Source organism: Equus przewalskii, chromosome 10 (genome assembly GCF_037783145.1).
Source record: "Equus przewalskii isolate Varuska chromosome 10, EquPr2, whole genome shotgun sequence".
In the NCBI taxonomy this organism is placed as follows: Eukaryota; Metazoa; Chordata; class Mammalia; order Perissodactyla; family Equidae; genus Equus; species Equus przewalskii.
In genome coordinates this window covers 43490641-43515073 of record NC_091840.1, presented here as the reverse complement: position 1 = coordinate 43515073, position 24433 = coordinate 43490641, and the positions used below count along the sequence as shown (strand labels likewise).

The 24433-nt window shown below is 39.9% G+C and overlaps 2 protein-coding genes across 11 annotated transcripts in view; one reads left to right on the top strand and one right to left on the bottom strand.

Annotated features, from left to right (window-relative positions):
* EFCAB5 (EF-hand calcium binding domain 5) overlaps positions 1-14587 on the bottom strand; it is a 142579-nt gene extending 127992 nt beyond the window's left edge. For 2 of the 7 annotated variants that reach the window (XM_070562804.1, XM_070562805.1), the window contains exons 1-3: positions 14473-14587; positions 2399-2461; positions 1350-1434 (exon numbers count right to left, since the gene is read on the bottom strand). Coding sequence is in view for 4 of the 7 variants with exons in the window: in XM_070562799.1 (XP_070418900.1) it covers positions 1350-1434; positions 2399-2461; positions 2866-2907 (190 nt within the window). In the remaining 3 variants the exon portion in view is untranslated. Of the gene's footprint in view, positions 1-1349; positions 1435-2398; positions 2462-2865; positions 3134-14472 lie in introns of those variants that run through there. The other 5 variants (XM_070562798.1, XM_070562800.1, XM_070562799.1 and 2 more) reach the window with 4 other exon arrangements.
* Positions 14091-24433, top strand: part of SSH2 (slingshot protein phosphatase 2) — a 241923-nt gene continuing 231580 nt past the window's right edge. For 2 of the 4 annotated variants that reach the window (XM_070562807.1, XM_070562806.1), the window contains exon 1: positions 14160-14503. In XM_070562807.1, coding sequence (XP_070418908.1) covers positions 14441-14503 — 63 coding nt within the window. In that variant the 5' untranslated portion in view covers positions 14160-14440. Of the gene's footprint in view, positions 14504-24433 lie in introns of all 4 variants that reach the window. The other 2 variants (XM_070562813.1, XM_070562810.1) reach the window with 2 other exon arrangements.

The window sequence follows — 24433 nt, the reverse complement described above, 5'->3', positions numbered from 1 at the left end:
TGCAAATTTGGCCATAAACTGATTAAAGTGAACACCTGATTAAATTTATAACAAATTACCTAGATCACAATTTCTGTCCAGCATGTTTAAAATGAAAGAGTTCATTTATAAACCTGGCCCAAGTGATTAAGGTAAAGGCAAGTATACATATGGGGTAGTGGTGGCAGAGGGTGGGAGTGAGGAAGAAGTGAAATCAAGAACCTGGTGTTGTTGGGTAGGTAGAGAGAGACTTGCCAAGAAACTTCCTAAAAACGAAGCTGTGAAAATAGGACTAAGTTGACAATAAAGACAGAATTAGTGTTGGAAAATTTGGATCTTAGTGTATATGTATTATGATGTGTATTGATAAGAAGAAATAGTAAATAACTGCTTTAATTGGTTTAAAAGACAAAAAATACTCTGGAGAAACGTAAGCACCTAAAAGTTATAACTAGTATCTATATAGCAATTTATAGTTTAGAAAACACTTTAAAAATTATTATTGTCATTCAGCCTAGCACAGCCTAGCACATACTAAACACTCAATATTTGTAAGCTGAATTAAAGGAAATTTTGATTAATTGAAATATAAATTAAAATTGTTAAATTTTAAATATTATAAAGATTTCTATCTTACAGGATTTCAGTAAGTTTCTGAAGTTAGAAGGACTGTAGTGAAAGGGATGAGTGTCTTGCCCTCTTATTTGTTGCCTTTTTTTTTTTTTAAGATTGTATTTTTTCCTTTTTCTCCCCAAAGACCCCCAGTACATAGTTATATATTCTTTGTTGTGGGTCCTTCTAGTCGTAGCATGTGGGACGCTGCCTCAGCGTGGTTTGATGAGCAGTGCCATGTCCGTGCCCAGGATTCGAACCAACGAAACACTGGGCCGCCTGCAGCGGAGCGCGCGGACTTAACCACTCGGCCACGGGGCCAGCCCCTATTTGTTGCCTTTTTGATCCTATAAATATTCTACCTGTATAATCATGTGGGATTTAGGTGAAGGAGGGGCTAGAAGTCAAACAGAATAAATGTATGGTCAAGTATAAGGGTAAAAACAAGAAACAGAAAAACAATACGCAGGCCGAATCACTAGGGTTCTTCATTTTATTTTTGTGCTGATGGGTTGTCTGGTATGTGTTGGTTAGCTCTCCTAGCTAAATTTTCTCTTTAAGTACAAGGTAAAGAGTCATAAAGTTGCCTCGAAAATATTAATAGAAGGTGAAGGGGTTAAATCTTAAACTATTTCCCAAATTGCATTTAAAATACCCCTGGGATTACCTCTTTAAAAGGCAAAATCTTGAGGAATGCATCCCCAAAGAAATTTAATAATAGTTTTAAATTCTGTTGCGTAGAAAGGCTAATTCTCTACCTTGGGATTTTATTTCATCTGTCGTTTCTTCTGCTACATTTTCGCTGGTGTCTAGTGTAGAACTGTCTGATACACTCCGTGAACTCTGAAAGGAGAAAAGAAACACCAATTTCAAAATGAGTTGCTTTTCTTCAAAGTTACATCAACTCTCCCAATTAAAGAGTGCACATAAATGCCTTGCGTGAGTTACCAAACATTCCTACTAAATAGTGCTAGGATTTAATGCTTTGTATTAGAGGCAAAGCAGTCATCATAATCTATTAACTACATTCACAAGATAAAATGCATCGGTCAACATGTCATCACATCTTCCTACTGTTAATACAGTTATATGCTAAGAGTATTATTGTACATTAATCCTTGAATCATGCTATACTTTCCAGAAACATTATTTGAGACCACAGCATAGTGAAATCAGACCTTTGAAATGCTACTGTTTTCTTTTACTATTAGAATCACCTTCTATGTTTGTGGTGGAAGGAAAAACATTTTTATCTTAATTAAGGGAATTAAAGGTTAGTTTTATGAATAAATGGTAGCAAAATAGCTTTTTGTACTCATGCTGATGTACTTTTAAAAGAATGATAATAGAATATTTTTGACTCACAATAGTCAACCCAATGGTGAGTCCATATAACTATTTTCAATTTCCTTCCTTTTTTTATAAAATGTTCTTCCTCATTGAAGTCTTGTATTTATTTAAACATAAAGTTACTTAAATGATTAATGTGGAAATTACATTTTCAGATGACAGTGAAGTTACCCCCAAAACTAGTGGTTGTTGTACTTAGAGGAACAGTTCTGATTTTAGAAAGCAATATTTATCTATAATTCTTAATAGCTGGTCACAAATAATTTATCTTTCTATGGAAGCTTCCTGCAACTGACTAAATGAGTCAGCTTAATGATCAACGTGAGTTTGCCCTTTTCCTTTTGCCATTTTGTTTATCTTTTTGAATACCCACATCTTTTCTTTCCTTTTTCATAAGAAAATTAATTGTCCAGTTTACTCTCTACCATTAACATCTGATTATTCATGAAAACTCTACCTCAGGAGACTCTTTCCCTTCAGTTGTTTCCTGTTTCCTTTCTTTGTCTTCTGTTCCATTTTCCTGAAATGGAAACAATGGTTGATAAGTGGTATCCAAAAGGAGCTGGCGATAAAACTAACATCTTATACTCCAGTATAGCAGGCTTTTTATGTGAAAAAATTTCACACAATGAGTAAACATCATACCAAATAAAATCACACAAAGTAGTTGTATTAACAAATTCAAACAGTAATAGACTTGTTATATATAAAGAATGCCAACCAACTAGAAGCAGGCCACTGAGACCCAACTATTAGTTGACTCCTTTTTTTCAGCATTTTTGTCAAAACCTGACGCAGAATACTTCAACTAAAAGGAGAAATAATTAAATGACAGAATATGATATTGTAAGTCAATTTTCCCAAGAATGTCAATCTCAAATCCTCTCGCAGTTAAATGCTTAGAAACCTATATAGGCCAGGTACCTGAGTAGGTGTGAGACCCTCTTGAGATGTTGACTCACTCATCTGGACCACTAAAAGATATCACCAAATGGGAGGGGAAAATATTACCAGGCTAGTATTAATAACAAAAAGAGAGAAAAAATATTAATAAACACCAAATGTACTCTGGAAGATCAAAATCTCTCCCCTCCTACACCGCATCTCACCATTCTATTGAATGCTAATAAGTTCTCAACTGCTAAACTTTTCAAACTGTACTACCGTTATTACTGTTGTTACTGACCAAAGCTAGATGAGTGCTAGGTTAGTGCTCAGGGAGACAGGAAAACTCAGCATAGTAATCATCATCATTAACATTAGAAAAAACTACCAGCAACAGTAACACAATCAAATTTTTTTAACATTATTATCATCCTCATTAATTTTTGAAGTAACAATCAAGGCGAGGTGAAGTGAAATTTTGATGGCTACCTAATTCATGTAAAAAAGGCAGACAAACATTAGAAGAATAATCTCACTAAAAAGTATTTTTTGAGGGGTGCAGTTTCCTCTGAGAGGAATGTGACTTATCTAGTTTACTTATTCACATTAAAGAATTAAAATGGATAATTACCAGATCCCCATTTCACTGCAAATGACTATAGATTCAGTCATAGATTATCAAAAATTCATTGCTGTATCAAAAATCATTTAAGAGTTTGTGTATATTTAGGCTAGCTGCTATGCCAAAAGTAAATTTTATAAACGTGGCCTCTGCCTCTCGAGTGGTTACAACCTAGGGACGCTTTAATTTGAAATGGTATGTTTATGATGTGCTAGAGTATTCGCTTTTCTTTTCGTCAACATAACACATGTTCTAGGTGAATAAACCAAAAGTATTGCCTTTGGAGACAACAGATTCCAACACTTAAAAATAGCTGCCTCAAAGCCTTTTTGAAGCTGCTCATAAATAATATAAAATAGGTTTCTTTGATAGATCCCAATAGTACATTCTCACAGACGCTTTCCTTGCTTATGGTGCCCATCTCCTGAAACTGCTATGAAGCTTCCTTCCATTTCTTTTAAATTCTGTTTTGTTTGGATGCACACAGATAAATTCAATTTAATAAACTTTTATTGGGTGCCTTCTATATGCAGGCAGACATTGGGGTTAAAAAGGTGAATAAGACCTTCCTTCGAAGCGTTCCCAGTTTAGTGAGGGAAAAAGGGATAAACAGATACAATTCAATCCACAAAGTGCAAAAGTAGAGGTACATATAAAAGGTTAAAGAACACAGAGGAATAGGCAATTTTCCCAGGGAGGTCAGGGGAATTTTCACAGAAAAATAGATTTCCAAGCTGGATTTTAAGGGACCAGTAAGATGTTTTTGTGTAAAGGAGGGGGGAAGAGTATTTAAGGCAGAAGGAACAATACACATGAGGGTATGAAAGTTCAAAACGTGTTTGAAGCATTCATGTGGCAGGGCATAGTTATATAAAAGACAGTGGCAGAAGATGAGGCTAAAGAGGTAAGTTTTCAATCTGTAAAGAGTTATTAATGTTAAATCAAAGAATTTGGACTTCATTCTGTGCTTTTTACACATAGGATAAATGTGATCAAATCGATGTTTTTTAAAAAGTTAACTCCACCAGCAAGGACTGGAAGTATGAAAGACTGGAGGAAGAGAGAATGAAGGCAAATTTTGTACCTTAAATATTGCACTTGAGGTGAATGCCTCACTGCCCTTCACTCTAGTTTAGGCTCTGCCAGACACTGTCAGTACCCTAACCACATCCCTTTAGCTTCACCTTTTCAGTACGTGCAGATGGTTTCCGACTGCAAACACCTGCAATTCTGTCTGAGGGCTTCCTGTCAGTCCAAATGTGGGGACAGGCCAGAATTGCTTGGGAGTTAATATCTTACAGGAGAAGCCCTCAGCCAGTAATGGATAGGAAGTTGCATATAGCCCCATGGGTAGAACATTTCTGAGGTATGTTCTATATTGTCTCCCAGAGTTCCTCAGTGAGACTGAGCCTCAGTTGTCCACAGTGAAACCTGCCCAATAATGCATTTGATACCTGCCCAATAACACCGGCTCCGTTCACTTTCATGTATTACTTCCCTACTGTCCTACCATTGTTTCCTGGAACCACCTCCCAAATGAACTTGCACTCAACTGCTTGGATCATGGTCTATTCTGAGGGAACCCAAACTAAAAAAGATATACTGATTAGGATTGAGGGCATAATTGGATCTAAGGAATACAAGAGGAGTAGTTAAGGCTCACTGAGTTTTTTTAATATTTAGAAGGCTTAACGGATGGTGAAGCCATTAGGTGAAATAAGGAAAGGAGAGAAAAACAAATTTGAGGAATGATACTAGTCTGAGTTCGGAGACGTTACATTTAAGATACTTGCTTGATGGCCTGATAGAAGTTTCCAGTAAGAATCTGAATGCCACTGAAATATATTATCATGCATTGGCAGGAAGTTATGCAGAATCAAGTCCATTGGAAAATGACGGAAGCATTGTTCAGTCTGAAAAGCATTAACTTGCATTTTAATTACTCAAAGTGCATAGCATTTTGCACATCTCATACTCTCATCCCTAAGATTCTAGAGTCATTCCACTTAGGTTGTTGGCTATAAGACAGAGCCTGTGTGAATCTAGTTAAGGGCCCTCCATATGCACTCTCAATAGATTTGTAAGTTGGTTAATTGCAGCATTTGGCATCTTGGTTGGTAAGAACGTCAGTCATATATGAAAGAGTAGCCAATTATCCTTGAGGAAGGGGTTTCTCAGAATGAGAGAAATCATATATCATTCTGATTTTTCAGACTAGTAGATGATAAGAAATGGCATTTACCTGGATTTCTTGTGAGTCTTGAACTCCTGATTATGGACAGAAAGAAGCAATTGCAGGAGGATGCTAGTGGAGCTCACCCAACAAGAATAGGTAGGAGAAAAAAAAGGCTGAAGATAAACCCTTGTTGATGAACACTTAAAAGGAGGGCTAAAAAAGAAGAGCCAGTGAAAGATAAGGACAACTACTGAGAATTGCACAAGACTCCTACAGCTGCACACTGCTGGCATGACTCTCATTTCCAGCCTCTATTGCTGTGCACACACCCAAAGCAAGCCCCTGCAGCCCCACAAGTGTAGGTCAACAGATAAGGGCCCCACAGCTGCTGGTGGGTCCAGATTCAATGCTGACTCCTGTCATTGGCCTGCACGGCTCCCCTTGCCTACAGTTAACCTTACAGTTGTGCACCTGCAAGTTGCCAATCCCAACTCCAGTCACCAGCTTCCAATGCTGAGCATGTGCCTGTGGTTAGGCTCTACAGTCATGCAAGTACATATTGACAGCCAGGGCCATAGCAGCTGCTTGTGTACCCACAGTTAACCCTGGCCCCTGCTGCTGGCCCTGGCCCTCCTCACAGCACATTTGTTTGCAGCCAGCCCCTACAACCAGCCTCTGCAACTGATCCTGCAGCCAAGTGTGTGCACACCACTGGCTCTGACCACCACCACAACCTGGCATGGTCCCTAGCCAGTGGATTGGAGGTACCATTAAAGACCCCAACAGGCCTTGCAACCACTGTGAACTACCCACAACTCTCACCAAGGATCATGCAGTTGTTGATATCATGGACCGCAGCTGCCTGACCCAATGAGACGCCATGACCCCCTAATCTGGAGGAACTACATGTCCTCACACTTGGTACCCTGCACCACTAGACCTTCCATTGTCAGGGGAGGCTCAGAGTAACTCAGGAATTTGAGATTATCAGTCTCCTACTCGAACTAAATGTCCCCATTCCAAATTTCAGGGTCCCCCTTCCCAACAAGTTCCCCAATTTTCACATGAGTAACTTGGCTGGGCTGTGATTTCAATTAATATCATAATTCTGCAACCCAAAATTCTTGATGAATTGACACCATTATTATTACATAATGACTTTCTTTGTCTCTTGTTACAGTTTTTGGCTTAAAGTTTATTTTCTCTGATGTAAGTACACCTACCTCTAGTCCCTTTTCGTTTCCACTTGCATAGAATATCTTTTTCCATCTCTTCTCTTTGAGCCTATGTGTATCCTTAAAGCCTGGATTTGTGGAGACTAGCCTTCTCTTAACTGAAAAATCTTGTAATAACCTCATCTGGAGCAATTGCTTTGCAAGGGGATGCCCATTTTCCTCAAAATTCACCACAATCACTTCTTACTTCTAGTAGACTCATAACCAAAATCACATCTTAAAATGCTCCAGCATGGCAAATACAAAGTCTGACCAGGAAGAAATAGCTTTTACAGCAAAATATTTTCACTATTTGCTTATATAGTGCCCTATGTTTAATTAAGTTAGATATTGTAACTTCCCTGGCACAACGTAAGAAGAAATCCAAAGGCTTAGGGACATAGGAATGCTGGAGTAGACTTATCACATACGACCTGCACATCCACTCCTGCCATGTACATCCTCTGAGAGGACTCTGGGGACATCCCTTTGAAAAATACATAAGTGAGTGTGAGTACCAGCATCGTTGAAAAGCTCTGTGGCGGCTTTCTTTCTATGCTAGGCATGACAGCATGACCCATTTCAGAGTAGCAGAGGCCCAATGTCAGCGTTTAACCACCAAAGACAAGGTGGGCACATTTACCATAAAGAGAAGCAGAGATAGAAGTAACCAGATGTTTTTTTAACTCTTAGCAATCTTTGTAGCTAAATGGTTATGGTGGTCCTAGGAATAAAATAGTCAGCCTACTGAAATGTTGATCATCTACACATAATACAAAAAATCCATATATGGTGGCCAAAAATATAACTTTTAGTAACCACAGTGGAGAGTTCTGACCTTTCACCCAGTTTCCAGACCTAAGCCCCTTAGTTAAAGAGAAGGCTGGATCCCCCTAAGGAAGGATTCTTCAGCACTGCCATTAGTATACTCTGAAAATCTTCCTCCAAGTGTTCTCCATAGGTCCATTTCCTAAAATAACTGTAAGCTAGGGAAAAAGAAATAGTTAGATTTTTCAGGGATTTCTAAATATTGGGACTAAATCGATGTTAATTCCTGGGGACTCAAAATGCCACTGCAGTCCACCAGTTTAAGTGGGGCTTGTGGTGAACAAGTGAGAGACGGAGTCTTAACTCAAGTCTGAATCACAGTGGGCTAAGAAGGTCCATAGAACCACTCTGTGATGATTTCATCAGTTCCTGGATATATAATTAGAATAGACACCTGGTAACTGGCAGAATTTCCATATTGGCTCTCTGATCTTGAATAGGGACCATTACAGTATGAAGGGCCAAGCTGAAGCCCTTGGGAATCCTCCTCCCCTACATACACACATACCAAGAGAGTAAACAAAAATTATTGCTTGCCTAGAATGGCGCATGGGGGATTATAGAGGTTAGTTACATCAATAAAGATTCGAAAGAAGCAGGGGTGATGAAACCTATCTCATGCCAATTTAACTTGCCTGTTTGGCCTGTGAAGAAGGCGGATAGATCCTGCAGAATGACTGTGGGTTTTTACAATTTAATCAGGGGATGCCTCCAATTGCAGCTGCTCTTCCATGGGTAGTATCTTTACTGGAGTGAATCAACACAGCCCCTGGCACCTAGTATGCAGCTCTTGACCCAGCAAATGCTTATTTCTCCATACAAATTGGCAAGGAACACCAGAAGCAATTTGCTTTTACTTGGTAGGGCCAACAATATAACTTGACAGTCTTCTCCCAGAGCTACATCAATTCTCCTGCTCTCTGCCATAATACAGTCCACAGAGATATTGAGCATCTTGACCTTCCAATCATCATTGAGTTGGTCCAGTACATTGATGACATTATGTTGACTGGATATGGGGAGGAGGAAGTAGCAAGGTCTTTAACCGTCTTCATGAGATAAATGCAAACCAGAGAATGGAAGATAAATTCTCTTCTGATATCAATTTCTGTATCAGTCAAGTGCCAGTTATTAAATTATTGTCTCAGTTCCAAACTCACTCTTTTTGTATTCTACTCTGATGCTGGACCTGGGACTCTGAAAACCACATTTCTTTGGCTTGCCAGCTGGCTCTGTTATGCTCTGCTAATTGGGGGCACCAGAGAGAGACCCTGAGGCTGAGGAAGGACAAGAGACTTGTTCTTTTCTGTCTACCTCATGACTGCTTTCTGTAGCCTTTTGGTTCCCATGTGCTCCACTCTAGAAATGCTCCTTTATCCTGATAGCAGCAAGTTCTTTCTGCAGCAATAATCGAATCCAGGTTGTAGTTTTTCTATAGTTCTATAGTTTCTATTGACTCAAAGACACCAACATCAGCCAGCCAGTGTTCTTGTCATAGTGGTCTGGGTCCCAAACCCCTGTGTCCCCTGGAGCCCATCCTCTAAGCTCAGAGACACCAACACCAGCTGAACAGTGCTTTCTCCTCAGAGATCTGAGTTTCAGCTCTGTGGGGTCATTCCTCTAAGTTTGTCAGTTTTTTCCTGTGTTTCCTTTGGGTTTTTTTTTCAGCCCTGAAGGTGGTAAGAGTTGCTACTTCTATCATACCTTAGATTTCTCTTTTTAGCTCTTCAGTCATCTACGTAACTTTATATGTAGTTAACAATTCTTGTTAAATTCTCTATTCAAATAACTGGTGTGGTTTCTATCTCATATCTGGACATTGACTAGTAAATAAATTTAGTAAAAGATTATTAAAATTTAAGAAAAATTACAAGCATGTGGTAGCAACATATGACTTAATCATACTCTAGTCACTCAGCTATTATATATTCCATCTGTACTATTACTTGTTATATTATTCTGTAACTAGTCGTTTCAAATGTAAGGGGTTGTATTATTAAGGACATAAACTGTGATTTTTTTTTTGCTCCATTTTAACAAGCTTAGCTATATAAACTGTAGTCTTTTAAGCAATACACTTCAACTGGTGCACAATGAATGAGTTACAGATGTACTGCAAGATAGGTATGTATTCAGCTCTAGGAGCGTCCTGAAAGGAGTAGGGTGGTTGGTGCCTCTAAGTAATTCACCCCTGGCCAGAAGCAGCTTGATCTAAGGATTCTGAGAGAGTAGCCTAGAGACTGATGATCCACCCTAGTGTGCCCCATGGTCCCACAGGAGGCAAGCACAATGAAGCAAGTATACTTTAATGAAGAAGCAAAGCCAAAGAGTATTCTAAAAGAATAAAGAGTATACCAGTGCATCACTTTCAGAAGCCAGTTGTACTGCGTATTGCTGCTAATCATAAACATTGAGCCTTGGCACTGCCAGAGGAGTGCATGTTCTGGGTACCCAAGGAGCAGGACTCACAGCCTAAGGTGTGGCCAGGAAAGGTGAGGAGGCCTGCCAGATACTCCTTATGGACTCAGCTCCCAATCTCTCTCTTCAGGTATATAGAATTCTTCCCTTTGTTTATGTCTGATGTGCCCTTTTAGTTATATCCAAGTTAGTGGCAGAATTATTGCTCTAATAACACAGCCATATTTTGCAAATTAGAGGTTCATCATTATTTTGTAATATATACTTGATATGAAAAAGTTTGAGCAGATGCTAAATCCAGTGATGTTATCATATTTCCACATTACATTTGCCAGTGGGTGAAAAGTAAGTGTTATTAGAGTCAAATATAATTTATATTTGTAAATTTTGAATTGTTGTGAAAATTGTTTTAAATTTATCACCTACTTGTATAAATTAAGTTCTCATCAATAATAAATACCAAGTGATCACTGTTAAACTATCTTGTTCAGGAATTACACACAGACATTTCAATCATAAAAACTTATATTAAAAAAGTTATGTTTACAGAAGCAATCTCAGGTTTTTCATTAACTTTTTGAGAAGACTTTATTTGAAAACTTGTACAAATTCAATATTTAATATCACCCTTAATGTTTATTTTTCTCATTATAATTATATTATATAAAGAAAACAAATTTTTTTCATGAAGCCCCATATTGTTACCTTCAAATCCCCTTTAATTTATCCCGGTGTGCTGGACAAATACCATCATTTCTATGGATGTCATGTTACGAAAAAAGGTTGAGAAGCACTGCTTTAACCAGGATTCTTAACCTGGGGCCCCTCAATGGATTTCAGTGACTATGTGAAATATACAAATGTATCTTTCTAGAGACAGAGTTAACAGTTTTCACCAGGTTCTCAAAGCTTAAGAACCAGCTGATCTCAGGAATTTCAAAAGTTCCCCTATAATTTCATCCCTGAAGAAGTGATGATACAAGTTAAGGGTGAAATGAACTCTAATGGCACAACTAGGCCTCCATTATCACAGGTGTGAAGAATAAAGGTGCTATAAACAGAACTAGGAGGACTTTGGTCTCTCTGGCTCTGTCTTTTGGGAATCCTGTTCTTGGCCTCTGTCTTCTCAAATTAGAAGTAGATGCCTCCTCCCTCAGATGACTAGAAGACCAAGTAGGAGCCAAGGTGGAGCCTGAGAAAGAGTAGGTATAAATGGGGCAGAGAGCATAGATCTCAAATGCTCACATGTGATCCAGCTTAGTTCAGAAAGGGGCTACATAGGGATCTTTAGGCAAAGCCTGAAAGCCAGCATCATACAGCATACATTTGCCCAGACCTTCTCCTCTGTGCCTCTAAAGCACTTTGTATGTATCTAGACTTCTCCTGGATATCTATGTATCTCCCTTGGGGCCTACCAGAGGCGACTGAAGCCACAGTACCACTAAACCATACTGTCATTATTTAACGTGTTTTTCCCTGTTAACAGACTATGAGCCCAAGAGAGGCAGACAAACTTTTATTTTGTTCTTAAGCTGCGGTCTAGTATATAATACACACTCAATATTTTCCCCATTAATGGTGAATAAATTAATGAACATGCACCAATAATTTCCAAATCTTAGTTTCCTTAAAAGGTTATATACCGGGCCCAGCCCGGTGGCGCAGTGGTTAAGTGTGCACGTTCCACTTCGACGGCCCAGGGTTTGCAGTTTGGATCCCAGGTACACACCTACGCACTGCTTGTCAAGCCATGCTGTGGCAGGTGTCCCACACATAAAATAGAGGAAGATGGGCATGGATGTTAGCTCAGGGCCAGTCTTCCTCAGCAAAAAAGAGGAGGATTGGTGGCAGATGTTAGCTCAGGGCTAATCTTCTTCTTCTTCTTCTTCAAAAAGGTTATATACCAGGAAGAGATATTTCCCCTGTAAATTAATAAATTAAATTCCTGATACAAACACACAATGTGAATTTGGGTACTTTATAAGCCCAATTTTGACCAGGATTTTATCACCTCAGGTATGCTGAATAAAGATGTTCTGTACCTACCTACAGATGAGACGTGCCTTGACCACTAATCTACTCCTACTGTTAAGGCATGAATCACGTTTTTTTTATTCTCTTTTTGCTTGATGCTATTTTCTACACATAGGGTACACTCAGCAAAAGCTGACTGAACTTGGAACAAAATTTAGATAGTAATGAAGTTATCTTAATTACATACAGAGCTTTACAGTTTATACTGCACTTTACCATACATTATCTCATTTGATCACAAGAATCCTGTGAGTTAAAGCTCCATCATAGAAATGAAGAAACTAAAGCTCAAAAAGTTTAAGCCATTTGCTTAAGGTTTTACAGAGCTGGAACTAGAAGCTAGGTCTTCTGACTCCTATAGGAGTGCTCTTTCCCACTGTAAGATTAATGGAATTAAGTGTCTCATCTTCCAAGAGAATTTTTTAAGATAAGTAGGTACCTGAGTCGGTAAAAAATCAACATGTAAGTACATTACTAAGACCTACTGATTTGAATAATACTTTTCCTCGAATGATACTTTGGTTTATAAACCACACGTGTTTCATTTATCTGAGTTCATTCGGCTTTCAGCTATGTATATTTCCTGGCTATATAGCTTCCTGTTTGGTCTCCTAAGCACTAGTTCAAAGTTCTTACTTCTGAACTTTGTCTTCTCTGTTCCTGTTTACTACAGCAGCTCTGGGAAAAAAACAGTCAGATTGTTTCAACTGTGAACCATACATCTTTGTTTAATTTTGTCTCGCAGGTGCTCTTGACCACCACCAGGGGGCAAAAGCCTACCAGCGGCTTCTCTGCAATAACATCCTACATAGGACTGTACAGGACAGGGATCCTCAGTGTCTGATTCTTGATGGAACCTCCCTGCTAATTATTTCAACTACACCGCCCCAGGGAGAGAACAAAGGCTCAGTACAGAGGGCTCCAGTGGCACTCAACTACACAGCACCCAGAAAGACCTCATGACAGCCCTGTCAGTTTAAAAGAAGCAATGAGATCCAAGCGAGTTTGAGTGACAGACAGGAGGAGGTGGGCTGTAGTAACTGCAAACTCCTGAATGTGTGAGCTTTCTATAGCTTTGATAAGTACGTATGTATTGTATTTACCAGCACATCCACTCATATTAAGAAACAGCTTTGTCAACTCTCTTTCACTGTGTAAATAATCAATGGTATTTGCACAGTGCGACTTTTTTCCTTTTTAATCTTCATTTTCCATTACAGTCTTGGCTTCTGTTCAGCTGACGATTTATCTTTTAGAAAATGATTCCTTTAAAATATTTAATCTACGTTTCACATACGTCTGTGAAGTAATGAAATCTAGGGACGAAAGAGAAGAAACCTCAACAAGCAAATCCTCTTTAAGAGAATTTCTTCCCAGCAGGAAGCAAGTGGGAGGTAAATAGCAGGTTGGGCCCTTAGAACGAACTCCGTGAGCCCAGCTTGCTCGGCCTCCCAGGCTCAGGAATAATGAATGAGTCCTTAGACAGGGGGCAGGGTGGTGGAGGAAGCAGGCGGCACCATGAAGCTTCTCAAGGCATAAAATTCAGTCTTTCTTTCAAAAAGTCTCATCATAAAATATGGATTCTAGACAGAAGGGTGGGAAAGCTCAGAAAAAGCCCCCGAGAGCCGGGTCAAAGGGGGATAAAGTCGTCTCCTGGTCGCGCTCGCGGGGGTGGGGGGTCTAGCCCAGTAAGTCCCCCTCACGCCTGGAGACAGCGTTGGAAAGCCCGCAGAGCCCTTTCCCACCAGAAAACGTCGTGGCCTCGGATTTTCACCTCCGTTTCTTCACGCTAAGGTTGGTTAAGCTGTGCGCCCCACCTCCTAAAATGGTTGTCTCTCGGGAGCGGGGACTCCGGCGGCCTCGGCCCCGGGGCCCCTCCCCCCACCCTGCTCCACAGCCCGCGGCGCGGGCGAACCGCGCGACTCCAGCGCCGGGGAGGAAACCCGGGAGGGGGCGGCCGCCCCAGGCGCACGCCCGGCCAGCCGGCTTCCGGCAACTCAAGGGTTACGGCGAGGCGGCGGCGCGCGCCGAGGGGAGAGGCGGTTGCTGACAGGTGGCGCCTGCGCACTGGGAGCGCTCATTGTGCCCCGCAGCTGCCGAACCGCCCGCCCGCCCGCCCGCCAGCCGCCCGCTCGGCGCTTCAGTCTGCGAGAGTCCGGCGGTGGGTGCGGAGCCTGCGGCCGTTCTCGCGGCCTCCTCCTCCTCCTCCCCGTCCCCCTCACCCCCACCCCACACCCCTTTCCCCATCCCGGCTCCGTCACCCTCCCGCCCCCCACACTCGAGACAAGAATGCCCTGCCCGGAACAGCCCAGCAGCGCCTAGATGGCTTTGGTCACGGTCCAGCGGTCGCCTACCCCCAGCACCACCTCCAGCCCCTGCGCCTCGGTGAGTCCCTCCCGGCGGCAGCTCCGCTCGCTTCTGTCACTGCGGCTCCGCTTTGCCTCAGCGGGTCCCGCCGAGCGCCACTGCGCACGCGCCGCGCCGCTTCCCAGGCCTTGGCACTCGGCTGCCGCGAACCCCCCACACTCCCCATCTTAAAGACGAGCTGCAGGAACTACGGGACGTTGGTTTTTGTCCCCATCACTCTGGGCACTTCGCTCTCACGATCCTCGCCCCGAACCCCCCTGTGGCATGCCTTCCTACGGCTTGAGCACTTCCTTTCGGGAATGAGTCATTCTTGCTTTTCACCCTCCCCCTTCCTTTCCCCTCTGTTGCTCTGCTGCAGGGAGAGGACCATGGGACTCCTGCGGTGCCCCTTACCCACACCCATTTCAGGGGCCCGTTCAGTCTTCGCACACAGCACCCCTTCTTCAGGCTTTCCGGGGTGTGCGCCTTCCCCCTAGTCACTTGCTGTCTCTCTTGTGCTCTCTACTGTTCAGGCTTCATTGGACTGCTGAACGGTAGTTACTCCTTGGTTCCCTCCTCCCCTCCCCCAAAGAGTGGCGTTGGTGTCTGCTTCTTGGACCTCTTGCCTTTCCTCTACGAGGTCCAGAAGCATCTGGCACTGCTTGATGACCAGTACCAGTTCATTTACATCTTACAGACGTTTACGCCTTACACTCATTGCTCATGATCGTTCATGTTCTTGGGTCATGTTTGTATGGCTCATTACTTCAGATGCCTATGCCAGGGAACCATGCTTCCAGAAGGAAAACAACCCGTAACCAGCCTTTTCCTGCTGGGCCCTTCTTTGCCTTAGCTCCTCGCCCCACCCCCCACTCAATTACACTCCATTCTTTTAGGCTTTACTTTTGAAACTATTTATTTTTACAAACAAAATATTACACCAGTGGCGCGAAATAGGATCTTAAAAAAAAAAATCCACATGTTTTCGAGGGAAATAGACCCACTGAAAATATGAGCAATTGGAAGAACCATCTTGAACTTCCTACAGAATTGCAATTTTAAAAACTATGTTGGTGGATTTAGTAGTTTCAAGTTGCAAAAAGGTATTCAATAAACACTACCATCTTTCACTGTAGAAAATCGGGTTACTCTTAATATTTATATGTTAACTGAGGTGTGAGCTTTGATATCTTGAAAATAATGCTGGTTTATGACTTCAACGTAATTTCCTGAATTTCAAAATTTTATTGTGTATAGTGGTGGTTTCCTTTTTTTTCTGAGCTTTCTTTTGCTCGTTTTGTGTGGCCAAAATGGCAACTATATCCTAATTCTAGAAGCAATTATACTTCAGAAGTTAACTTAGCTTGTGTTGTTCCAGAGAGCCGAACTAGGATCCTTGGATAGAAGTCCGTGGAGGCAGATTTCCAGTGATGGTAAAGAAGAATTTTTTAACAGTAGAATGGACTGCCTTGCAGGATAATGAGTGCTCATTACTGAAAGTATTCAAGCAAAGGCTAGAGGACCTTTTGCCTAGGAGGTGGTATAAAGAATTCCTGCAGTGGGGGACTTCTAAGGCTCTTTCCAACTCTTAAGATTCTGTGATTTGAGAATCATTGCACTTCGGCTAGTAAAACATTTTAGGGTCCTCTAAAGACAAGTATAGGGTTAGAAATTTAATATACCTTATTCTTATATGTGGTACTTTAAGCTAATTTTTGGAAAGTCATTAATATACCATCAGACCATCTTAATTCATTCCACTTGTAAACCCTTTGAGGATAGTGGTTACCAGGCCTGATTTTGGCTGAGAAAGCAACTGAAGGTTAGTGGAGTCATGCAGATAAACTGGAAACCAGCATTATAGTGACATAATTTTCCCTGGGCATTGTTGAAAACAGTTTATGCTATAATATGTATATATCAAATTATCATACTAATTTTCTTGAGGTGAATGATTAGTATACAGTAAGACCATATCTATTTGATATGACTTAATTAGCCAAAAGTTGGTTATTTTAGAATCTTGAGGTATGTTAATAGTCACTTTTGACATAGGTAATTAGATTGATCATGTGGTAAGCTCAGTTGTTGACCTAAATGACTGCTAATTTCTACATCTACTTGCTGTAGTAGCCTGTTTATTTCAGTTGTTTATATGTGGCCCTGGGTGCAAAGGAATTCTGGGACTGGGGGTGTGTGTGTGTGAGAGAGAGAGAGAGAGAAACAATCAGCATTGTTAGTTTACTGATGAGCCAATTACCTTTCCCTTTAAATTGTCTTCCTGTTTCACTTCATCCAGAGCTGTGTTGAGCTGAATTGTCTCGTGGTCCTTGTGTTCCAGTATTTGGCTGCTGTCTGACCTGCATATATTTGCTCTTGCATCTCTTGCTACATGAATAGGTTGAGTTGTTTGTTTTAAAAGAAAGAGAGGGCAAGAAGAATCTGGAGAAAGATGGAAGGAGAGATTTAATTTTGTGATCTGGAAATTTAGATTTTTTTTTAAGATTTTATTTATTTTTTTTTCCCTTTTTATCCCAAAGCCCCCCGGTACATAGTTGTGTATTTTTAGTTGTGGGTCTTTCTAGTTGTGGCATGTGGGACACTGTCTCAGCATGGCCTGATGAACGGTGCCATGTCCGCGCCCAGGATTCCAACTGGTGAAACCCCGGGCTGCCAAAACAGAGCGCACAAACTTAACCACTTCACCACAAGGCTGACCCCCTAGATTTTTTAATTAATCATTTTACGTATGCTATTATACTTTTTCTCACTGTAGGAGGTAGGATATTTTAATAATGTCAGTTCTTCAGTATTCTTTCATTAGAGATTAAGCAAATCTATTGAACATCTACTGGATGTGAATGACTATTATAGATACAAAGATGTGAAAGATATTGACCCTATCCATCAGGATCATGTAATCTTCGGAGGGAGAGGAAGGGGATGGGAGGAAGAGCAAACATGAAGTGAGAGGGTAGCAAAGGAGAATGAGGGGAATGATACTGTCTATACATGAACAGCCAGTTTGTAATGGCCATAAGTATTGTCTGAATTCAGATTAAGATAAATTCACTAATGGCAATAGTAATAATAACAATATGTAATATCTCTTGGGTCTTTCTCCATGCCAGGCATCATGCTAAATGGATTTTACTCCATGGATTAACTCATTTTTTTTTACATGGATTTTACATGTATTAAGTCATTTACTCCTCACAATATGCCCAAGAGAAATTCCTATTATCCCCATCTTATAGGTGAAGAAACTGAGGCAAAGAGTTATTAAGGAATGTGCCCAGTGACAGTTGTTGAAGCCGTAATTCAAACCCAGATGTGTCTAACTTTAGAATCTTCCATCTTTTTCCTTCGTGGTGATCAAAGAAAAGTGTACATAGTAGGTGGCCTTTGAACTAGGTCTTGAAGGATGGGTTGAGTTTTTATAGATTTAAGATGGAAGCTGGGAAGCAGAGAGTATTCCAGGTGGAGAGAAGCTGTATATACCAAGACTCAGAGGCTGAGAAGTACAAGGCATATCTGAAGGACTTAAAAGACCAGTTTGAGGAAGGATTTGTTTGGAAGAGTAGTAAGAGGGAAAGATGAGGTGGCAGCTAGGGCTGCACAAGGACTGCTGAGCTTAGGAGTTTGAACTTGATAGAGAAGGTAATGGAGAGAGTCCTCAGGTTTTTGAGCAGATATGATCACAGTGGTGTTTTAAGAAAATTGATCTAGCAGCTGTGGGCCAGAGGGATTTGAGAGGAGAGAGGCCATGCGTGGAGCCAGTTAGAGGCTGTTAACAGTAGTCCAGGTGTGCGATAATAAAGGGCTGAACTGGGAATGTGAAGTGGTAATGGAAAGAAAGGGACAGGTGTGAGGGATTGTGAAGAAGACAAAGGACCTGGGGACTGATTAGATATAGGGGAGGAGGAATCAGAGATGCCAGCTCTTGGAATATATTGTTCTTATATAATAGAGGTTTTCTAATTAACTGTGGGCAATTGAAAAATTCTCTCTTTCCCGCTATTCTTTCTGGGATGAATTTTCTGAATGGATACCTATATTGATCTGGGGTCGTATAAACACAGTGAACTACCATAAAAATCTTTTACTTTAGGGTAGTGCTTTATACTTTTCGCTGTTTTTGTGTTGATGATCTAATTTAATTCTAGAGCAGCCTCATAAGTTATGCAGGACCAATACCTAGGTTAAAATACTTACTGAAGGTTACAAAACTGGTTGGTGTAAGAACCTGTACCAGAACTAAGCTCTGTGGCTCCTGGTCCACATCCCTTTCCGTAGTGTGATGAGAGAAACGGCAGGAGTTTCTGGTCCTGAGAACTTGACTGCCAGCATAATAAAGGAGCCAAGACTTAAGATGCAGTCAAGAACTCACACTGTCTTTGGAGTTCATGTATATTGTAATCTTGACTACCTAGAACAGAAACATCCAAGTTTGTGCAAAATAATTTTTAGATGATACCCTTATTTGAAGCCTGTTATCTCTTAGTTTATGCAGAATTCTTATAAACTTGGATATTTAGTTTTCTTATTCTTAGAAGATGACCAAGAGCAAAATAGGAATGGAAAGTGGCAGGTGCTGCTAATGGCAGGCTGCTTATAGTCTTGGGAAATGATAGCTGATGGTTTTACAGCAAGGGAGGAAGAAGAAAACCTATAAATAGCTGGCTTAAGAAAAAAATTAGCAGTTACAGACTGTTTAATGTGTGGACAAATACTCTTCTAAGACCCAGAATTTCCTCATAGCTACTATTATATGGTCAGAATGATGACCCCGAATCATCATAAGAAGGCTTAATCTTGTTTTGTCTTGATTTAAGCAGTTGGGATTGAGTAAAGTGTATTTTTAGATAGGTGTCCATTCAAGTTTCACCCAAGTTTTGATATTTAAGATGCATGTTTAATTAATTGGGAAATTCATTTACATATATGTCTTATTTCCTAATGATACTGGATAAATAAGATATTATTGAATTATATAATTCAAAAATATGACTACATCTCTTTCCCTAGGCAGAGAAAATAAAACCATAGCAAATAGGAATTGATTTATATGAAGTATAAATATTTAAAAGTGATGGTTTTTAATTTTTTGAAGATGGCTTTAGAAACTTTCTTAAACAGTAAAAATACATGACTATTGTAGGAAATTTGGAAAATACAGAAAAGAGAATAAAAGATATGTGCCATACAGCAGTGTATGTATTTTACGTAACTGAAATGCTGCTGTATATATAATTTTGTGTACTTTAAAAAAAAATCTGACGTATACATAGATGTACTGCCATATCACTTAAGTGGCTGCCTTGGGTAGTTATATTATAACTCATTCTAGCCATTCCATTACTGGTGAACATGTAGATTTTTTCCACCTTTTTTTTTTTGGTATATAAATTACATTGCAGTGAACATCATTGGGCATAAATATTCAACTGCATTTTGGGACATTTATTAAGATTTCAAAAAAGGCAATTACTGGATCACAGACTAAACAATTTTAAGACTCCTGTTACATATTTATACTTTCTAGAGAGATTGTTCCAATTAACATTTATTCTAACCAGCATAGTCTAAGAATGCTCATTTCTCCTAGCCTTATTAACACTAGATATTCTAGTTTCATTTTTAATCATTAGTAATTTTTGAGAATAGAGAGTACTACCTGGTTGGTTTGATATGTATTTTATTATTAGACAAGTTGAATTTTCTGATGTTTATTAGGCATTTTTATTAACTTTTTTAAAAGATAGCTTTATTGAGGTATAGTCTACAAACCCTAAAACAAACTTGTTTTAATAAGTGTACAGTTCAGTGATTTTTAGTAAACTTCCAGAATTGTATACCTTCAATACAATCCTTATTTCTACTTACAAGCTATTTATTCACTCTTTTCAATCTGTGTACCCTCTTGATATATTATGACTATTAACCTTTTATTATATTTATTAAAATATTTGCTTTTTAATTGTTTGTGTTGCCCTTCGAATAAAGTCTGTACTCTAGAATTTTGCTGGCAAGACTTTTAAATAGCCAACCTTGCTTACCTCTTCAGCCTTGTCTCTTTCCAAGTCCCTGCCTTGCACACTGCTCAGTCCAGCTGACATGCCGTGCTCCCTTTGATCTCTAGGCTTTTGCACATGCTGTTCCCTTTTCCTGGAGCACTTTTCCTTCATCTCTTTACCTGACTAATTCCTACTCATCCTTCAGGTCCCAGCTTAAATGTCACTTCTTCTGGGAAGCTTCCCTGACTCCACTCCCAGACTATGGTAGGTGCTCCTTCTATGCGCACCATAGCACCCTGTACTTACCCAGCCTGGGTCTTATCTCTTTATTGTACTTGATTGTTTGACTGCTTATCTCCTCAACTAACCTTTAAGCCAGGGACTGGGTCTGTTTGCATATTTTTGTATCACCCGGGGCAAAATTATTGGACACATGGATCAATGGATGGATCGAGTGGTATGATCGTATTAAGCAATCTTTTCCATTTTGAGTTCTTTTATTGTTTTTAATCATTGTTCTGTTTCCAGAAGCCCAAAGAATAGGACCACCTTTAAGACTTTTGATACATATTGCTAAATTGTCCTCCAGAAAGGTTGAATCAATCTTTGTTGACAAACTGTGTATAAAAATGTCTGCTTCACTGTACTGCCATTAGCCCTGAGTATCGTCATCATCCATTTTCTTTATCATAATAAGAGCTATTGTTTATTGAATACTTCCTGTGTACCAGACACTATGCTGAGTACGTACATGCATTATGATATTTAATTTTTACATCACTCCTGTGGTGTAGGTATTATTATTTCTATTTTACAAAGAAAATTGAGGCTCAGAGAAGTAAAATGAATTGCCCAAGATTATAGGTCTGGTGTCTGACCCCAGAACCCTTTCTCCCAACCCCTAGTATTTTATTGTTGTTTTAATTTACATTTTTTTAATCAGAGGTTAAACGTTTTTTCCAATATTTGTTGTTATATGTTTTATAGTCCCTGTTTTATAAGTCTTTGATGCGATTAGTCCAGCTTTCTCCATCGATAGTAATTTTTGCTATATTGATATGTAAATATTCTTTATATACTAAGAATATTAACATTTTTCTGTTATGCGGCACATTTTGCCTTGGTTTTTCATTTGCCATTTTGTTTTATGCATTTTGATATACAGATGTTTAAAAAATTTTAATGCCATCAATTCAAAGTCGTCTTTTGTGTGTGCTCTTTTCCATTAATTTTTTTACTTAGTTCAATTTTCTATCAATAGAGACGTATTCACTTATGTTCTCTTAAATTTTTTATAGGTTATTCTTATATTTAACTTTAGTCATCTGAAATTAATTTTACTACATGGTATGAGGCAAATACTAAGTTAATTTTGTTCCAGGTGGTTAACAACCTGTCCCAGTTCGTTTTATGAAACAATCATTCCTTTTTCTAATGGTATGTTAGTCCACCTCTGGGAAATACTAAATTGGGGTATAAGCTAGAGTGTGTTCCATTGAAGTTCCATTGCTAGTCCCACAAGAGTGTAGTTAGTTTGGCACGTACGTATTACTTAGTATTCATCAAATTTCATGGACAGAAGAGAAACTTAGACTAGCTTAGATTTTAAAATTTGACTCAAGTACCTGGGAAGTCCAGAGGAAGAGCAGGCCTTTGGTACTCAAAAGGTATCTTCAAGTCCCTTGTCCTTTCTATCTGGCTTTAAGGAAGAGGGAGCAGATTCTAGATTATGCCTAGTCTGAAAAAGGCACCATGCAGAGCCCATGCTGCCTTCCTGTGTAGCACCATTAACTATCATTCCTGGTTCCAGGAGCTTAAGGCTTTACTGGTTTTGCATTAAATGCCTGTTGCATTTTGGCTACACAGTGCCTGGCCCATTGTAGGCATTCACATGTCCCGGTTTTTCATTTATTTGTTCGTTCATTCAAAAGACCTAGCTGTAGTAGGGGAACTATTTCCAATAAGAAAAACAACAACAACAACAATGTACTTATTGACAAGGCCCTTTATTCAATTTGAAATATGCCGGAGGCCAGGTGCACATCAGAGAGACCTGAAGAATCTTGTTAATCAGCAAATATTTGATGAGTGCTGTTTTGTGCAGGGAATCCCATCCTCTCTCTTCCTCTGGTTCTCAGCACTGAGTCCTTTCCAGATACTTTTACAAATTGCCCTGCGTTTTCTTGCCCAGCTGAGCAGCACAGCTGCTGTTCACAGTGCCCGTCATTTTCCTGTGTGTTAAGAGAAAGTCTGCTGAGGTGATCTTGGCTCTGAAATTTAGTGAAAGGTCCCATGGTTTCCTAGATTTCCTGAACGACAGGAAATATTTCACTTACTGAGTGGAAGAGGATATGCTTAGAAACAAATGGAGCTGTTTGATTCAATTAAAAAAATAAAGGTAGGGGCCAGCCCGGTGGCGCAGCGGTTAAGTGCGCACGTTCTGCTTTGGTGGTCGGGGTTCGCCAGTTCGGATCCTGGGTGCGGACATGGCACTGCTTGGCAAGCCAAGCCATGCTGTGGTAGGCATCCCAATATAAAGTAGAGGAAGATGGGCACGGATGTTAGCTCAGGACCAGACTTCCTCAGCAAAAAGAGGAGGACTGGCAGCAGTTAGTTCAGGGCTAATCTTCAAAAATAAATAAATAAATAGAGATAATTTAGTATCTCTTTGTATCCTGTGCTGTACTTGATTCTGAAGATATCTATCTATTTACTCATTCTTTCCAGGATTGAGGATCCAGCAACCAGTTAGTCCCTGGCTTCAGGAAGCTTGGAGTATAAGTGGAAAGACTGTATTAAGTAATTGGAGTACAGTGTAGTAATCACAAAGTATATGTCTTGAGGAAGCGAAAGAAGGCCAGCAAGGACTTCTGAGTTGAGCCTTAAAGAGTGAGAGGGAGTTGGCCAGCAAACAGAGGGTTAGGGGTGAGTAACAGGAGGAAGGGAAGCATCCTTAAACATGAACTTAAGGCACAAGGCTAGAAATGGCACGACGTATACTGGGAACCACAAAGTGCAATGCTGATGCCATGTACAGTGCAGAAAATGGGGCTGGAGAAGTAAAGATAATTTCTTCTGCATTGTAACATCTATGCCTTTATTTTTACCTTTAATGCAGTATGTATGTTTTCTCAACATTCCTTTAAAGTGAATGTTAAAATTGATGATGATGAGCAAGAAACCTTGAAGTATAACTGTCCTAGTAGCTACCATGTTTCAAGTGTTTACTGTGTTGTAGACATTGGGTTCAGCACTAAACAAGCATCATAACCGGTTTGAAGGAGTACCGTTATTGTTCCCATTTTACAGATGAAGAAATTGATGTTCAGAGGGTGTCTAGACTCCCCCAGCTATTTGTGGCAGAGCTGGGATTTAAACTTTGGTTGTCACACTCAGAGACCAACTATTAGACTAACTTACCTTCTGGGTGTTAGAATTAATCTCTTTATCTAGGTGGTGTTTAATTTGTTCCATTTTTTTTTTTTTTTGACCATTTTGCTTCATGTTTGTCCTGCTTTAGTTTGAATCACTGCAGTTTGAGTCATTTTGCTGCTTATGCCTTGGTATGTGATAAACTCAGTTTAGCAGAAGTTTGTTGAGAACCTTCTCAAGCACTGTGGGATGATATAAGGCATTATCCTTGCCCTAGAATTTGCAGGTCTAGTGGGGGAAAGCACCTGTAAACTAAGAGTGTATATCAAAAAACTAGTATGGTGAGTACAATAGGAGAGGCACAAGCCAACAGTGTATAGGGGGAGAAGGTATCACAGCTGAAGGAGATAATGGACAGGAAATATGGAACAGACGGACAGGAAAAGATGGAGGAACAAAAAATCTTTGCAGCTAAGAAAATGAAAGATATGTTATTTACTTCTAAATATTAAACCCTTTTGGATCCATTCACAATTAGAAGCCAGTTTTTTCTACAGAATGATTATTCTAAGATATTGTT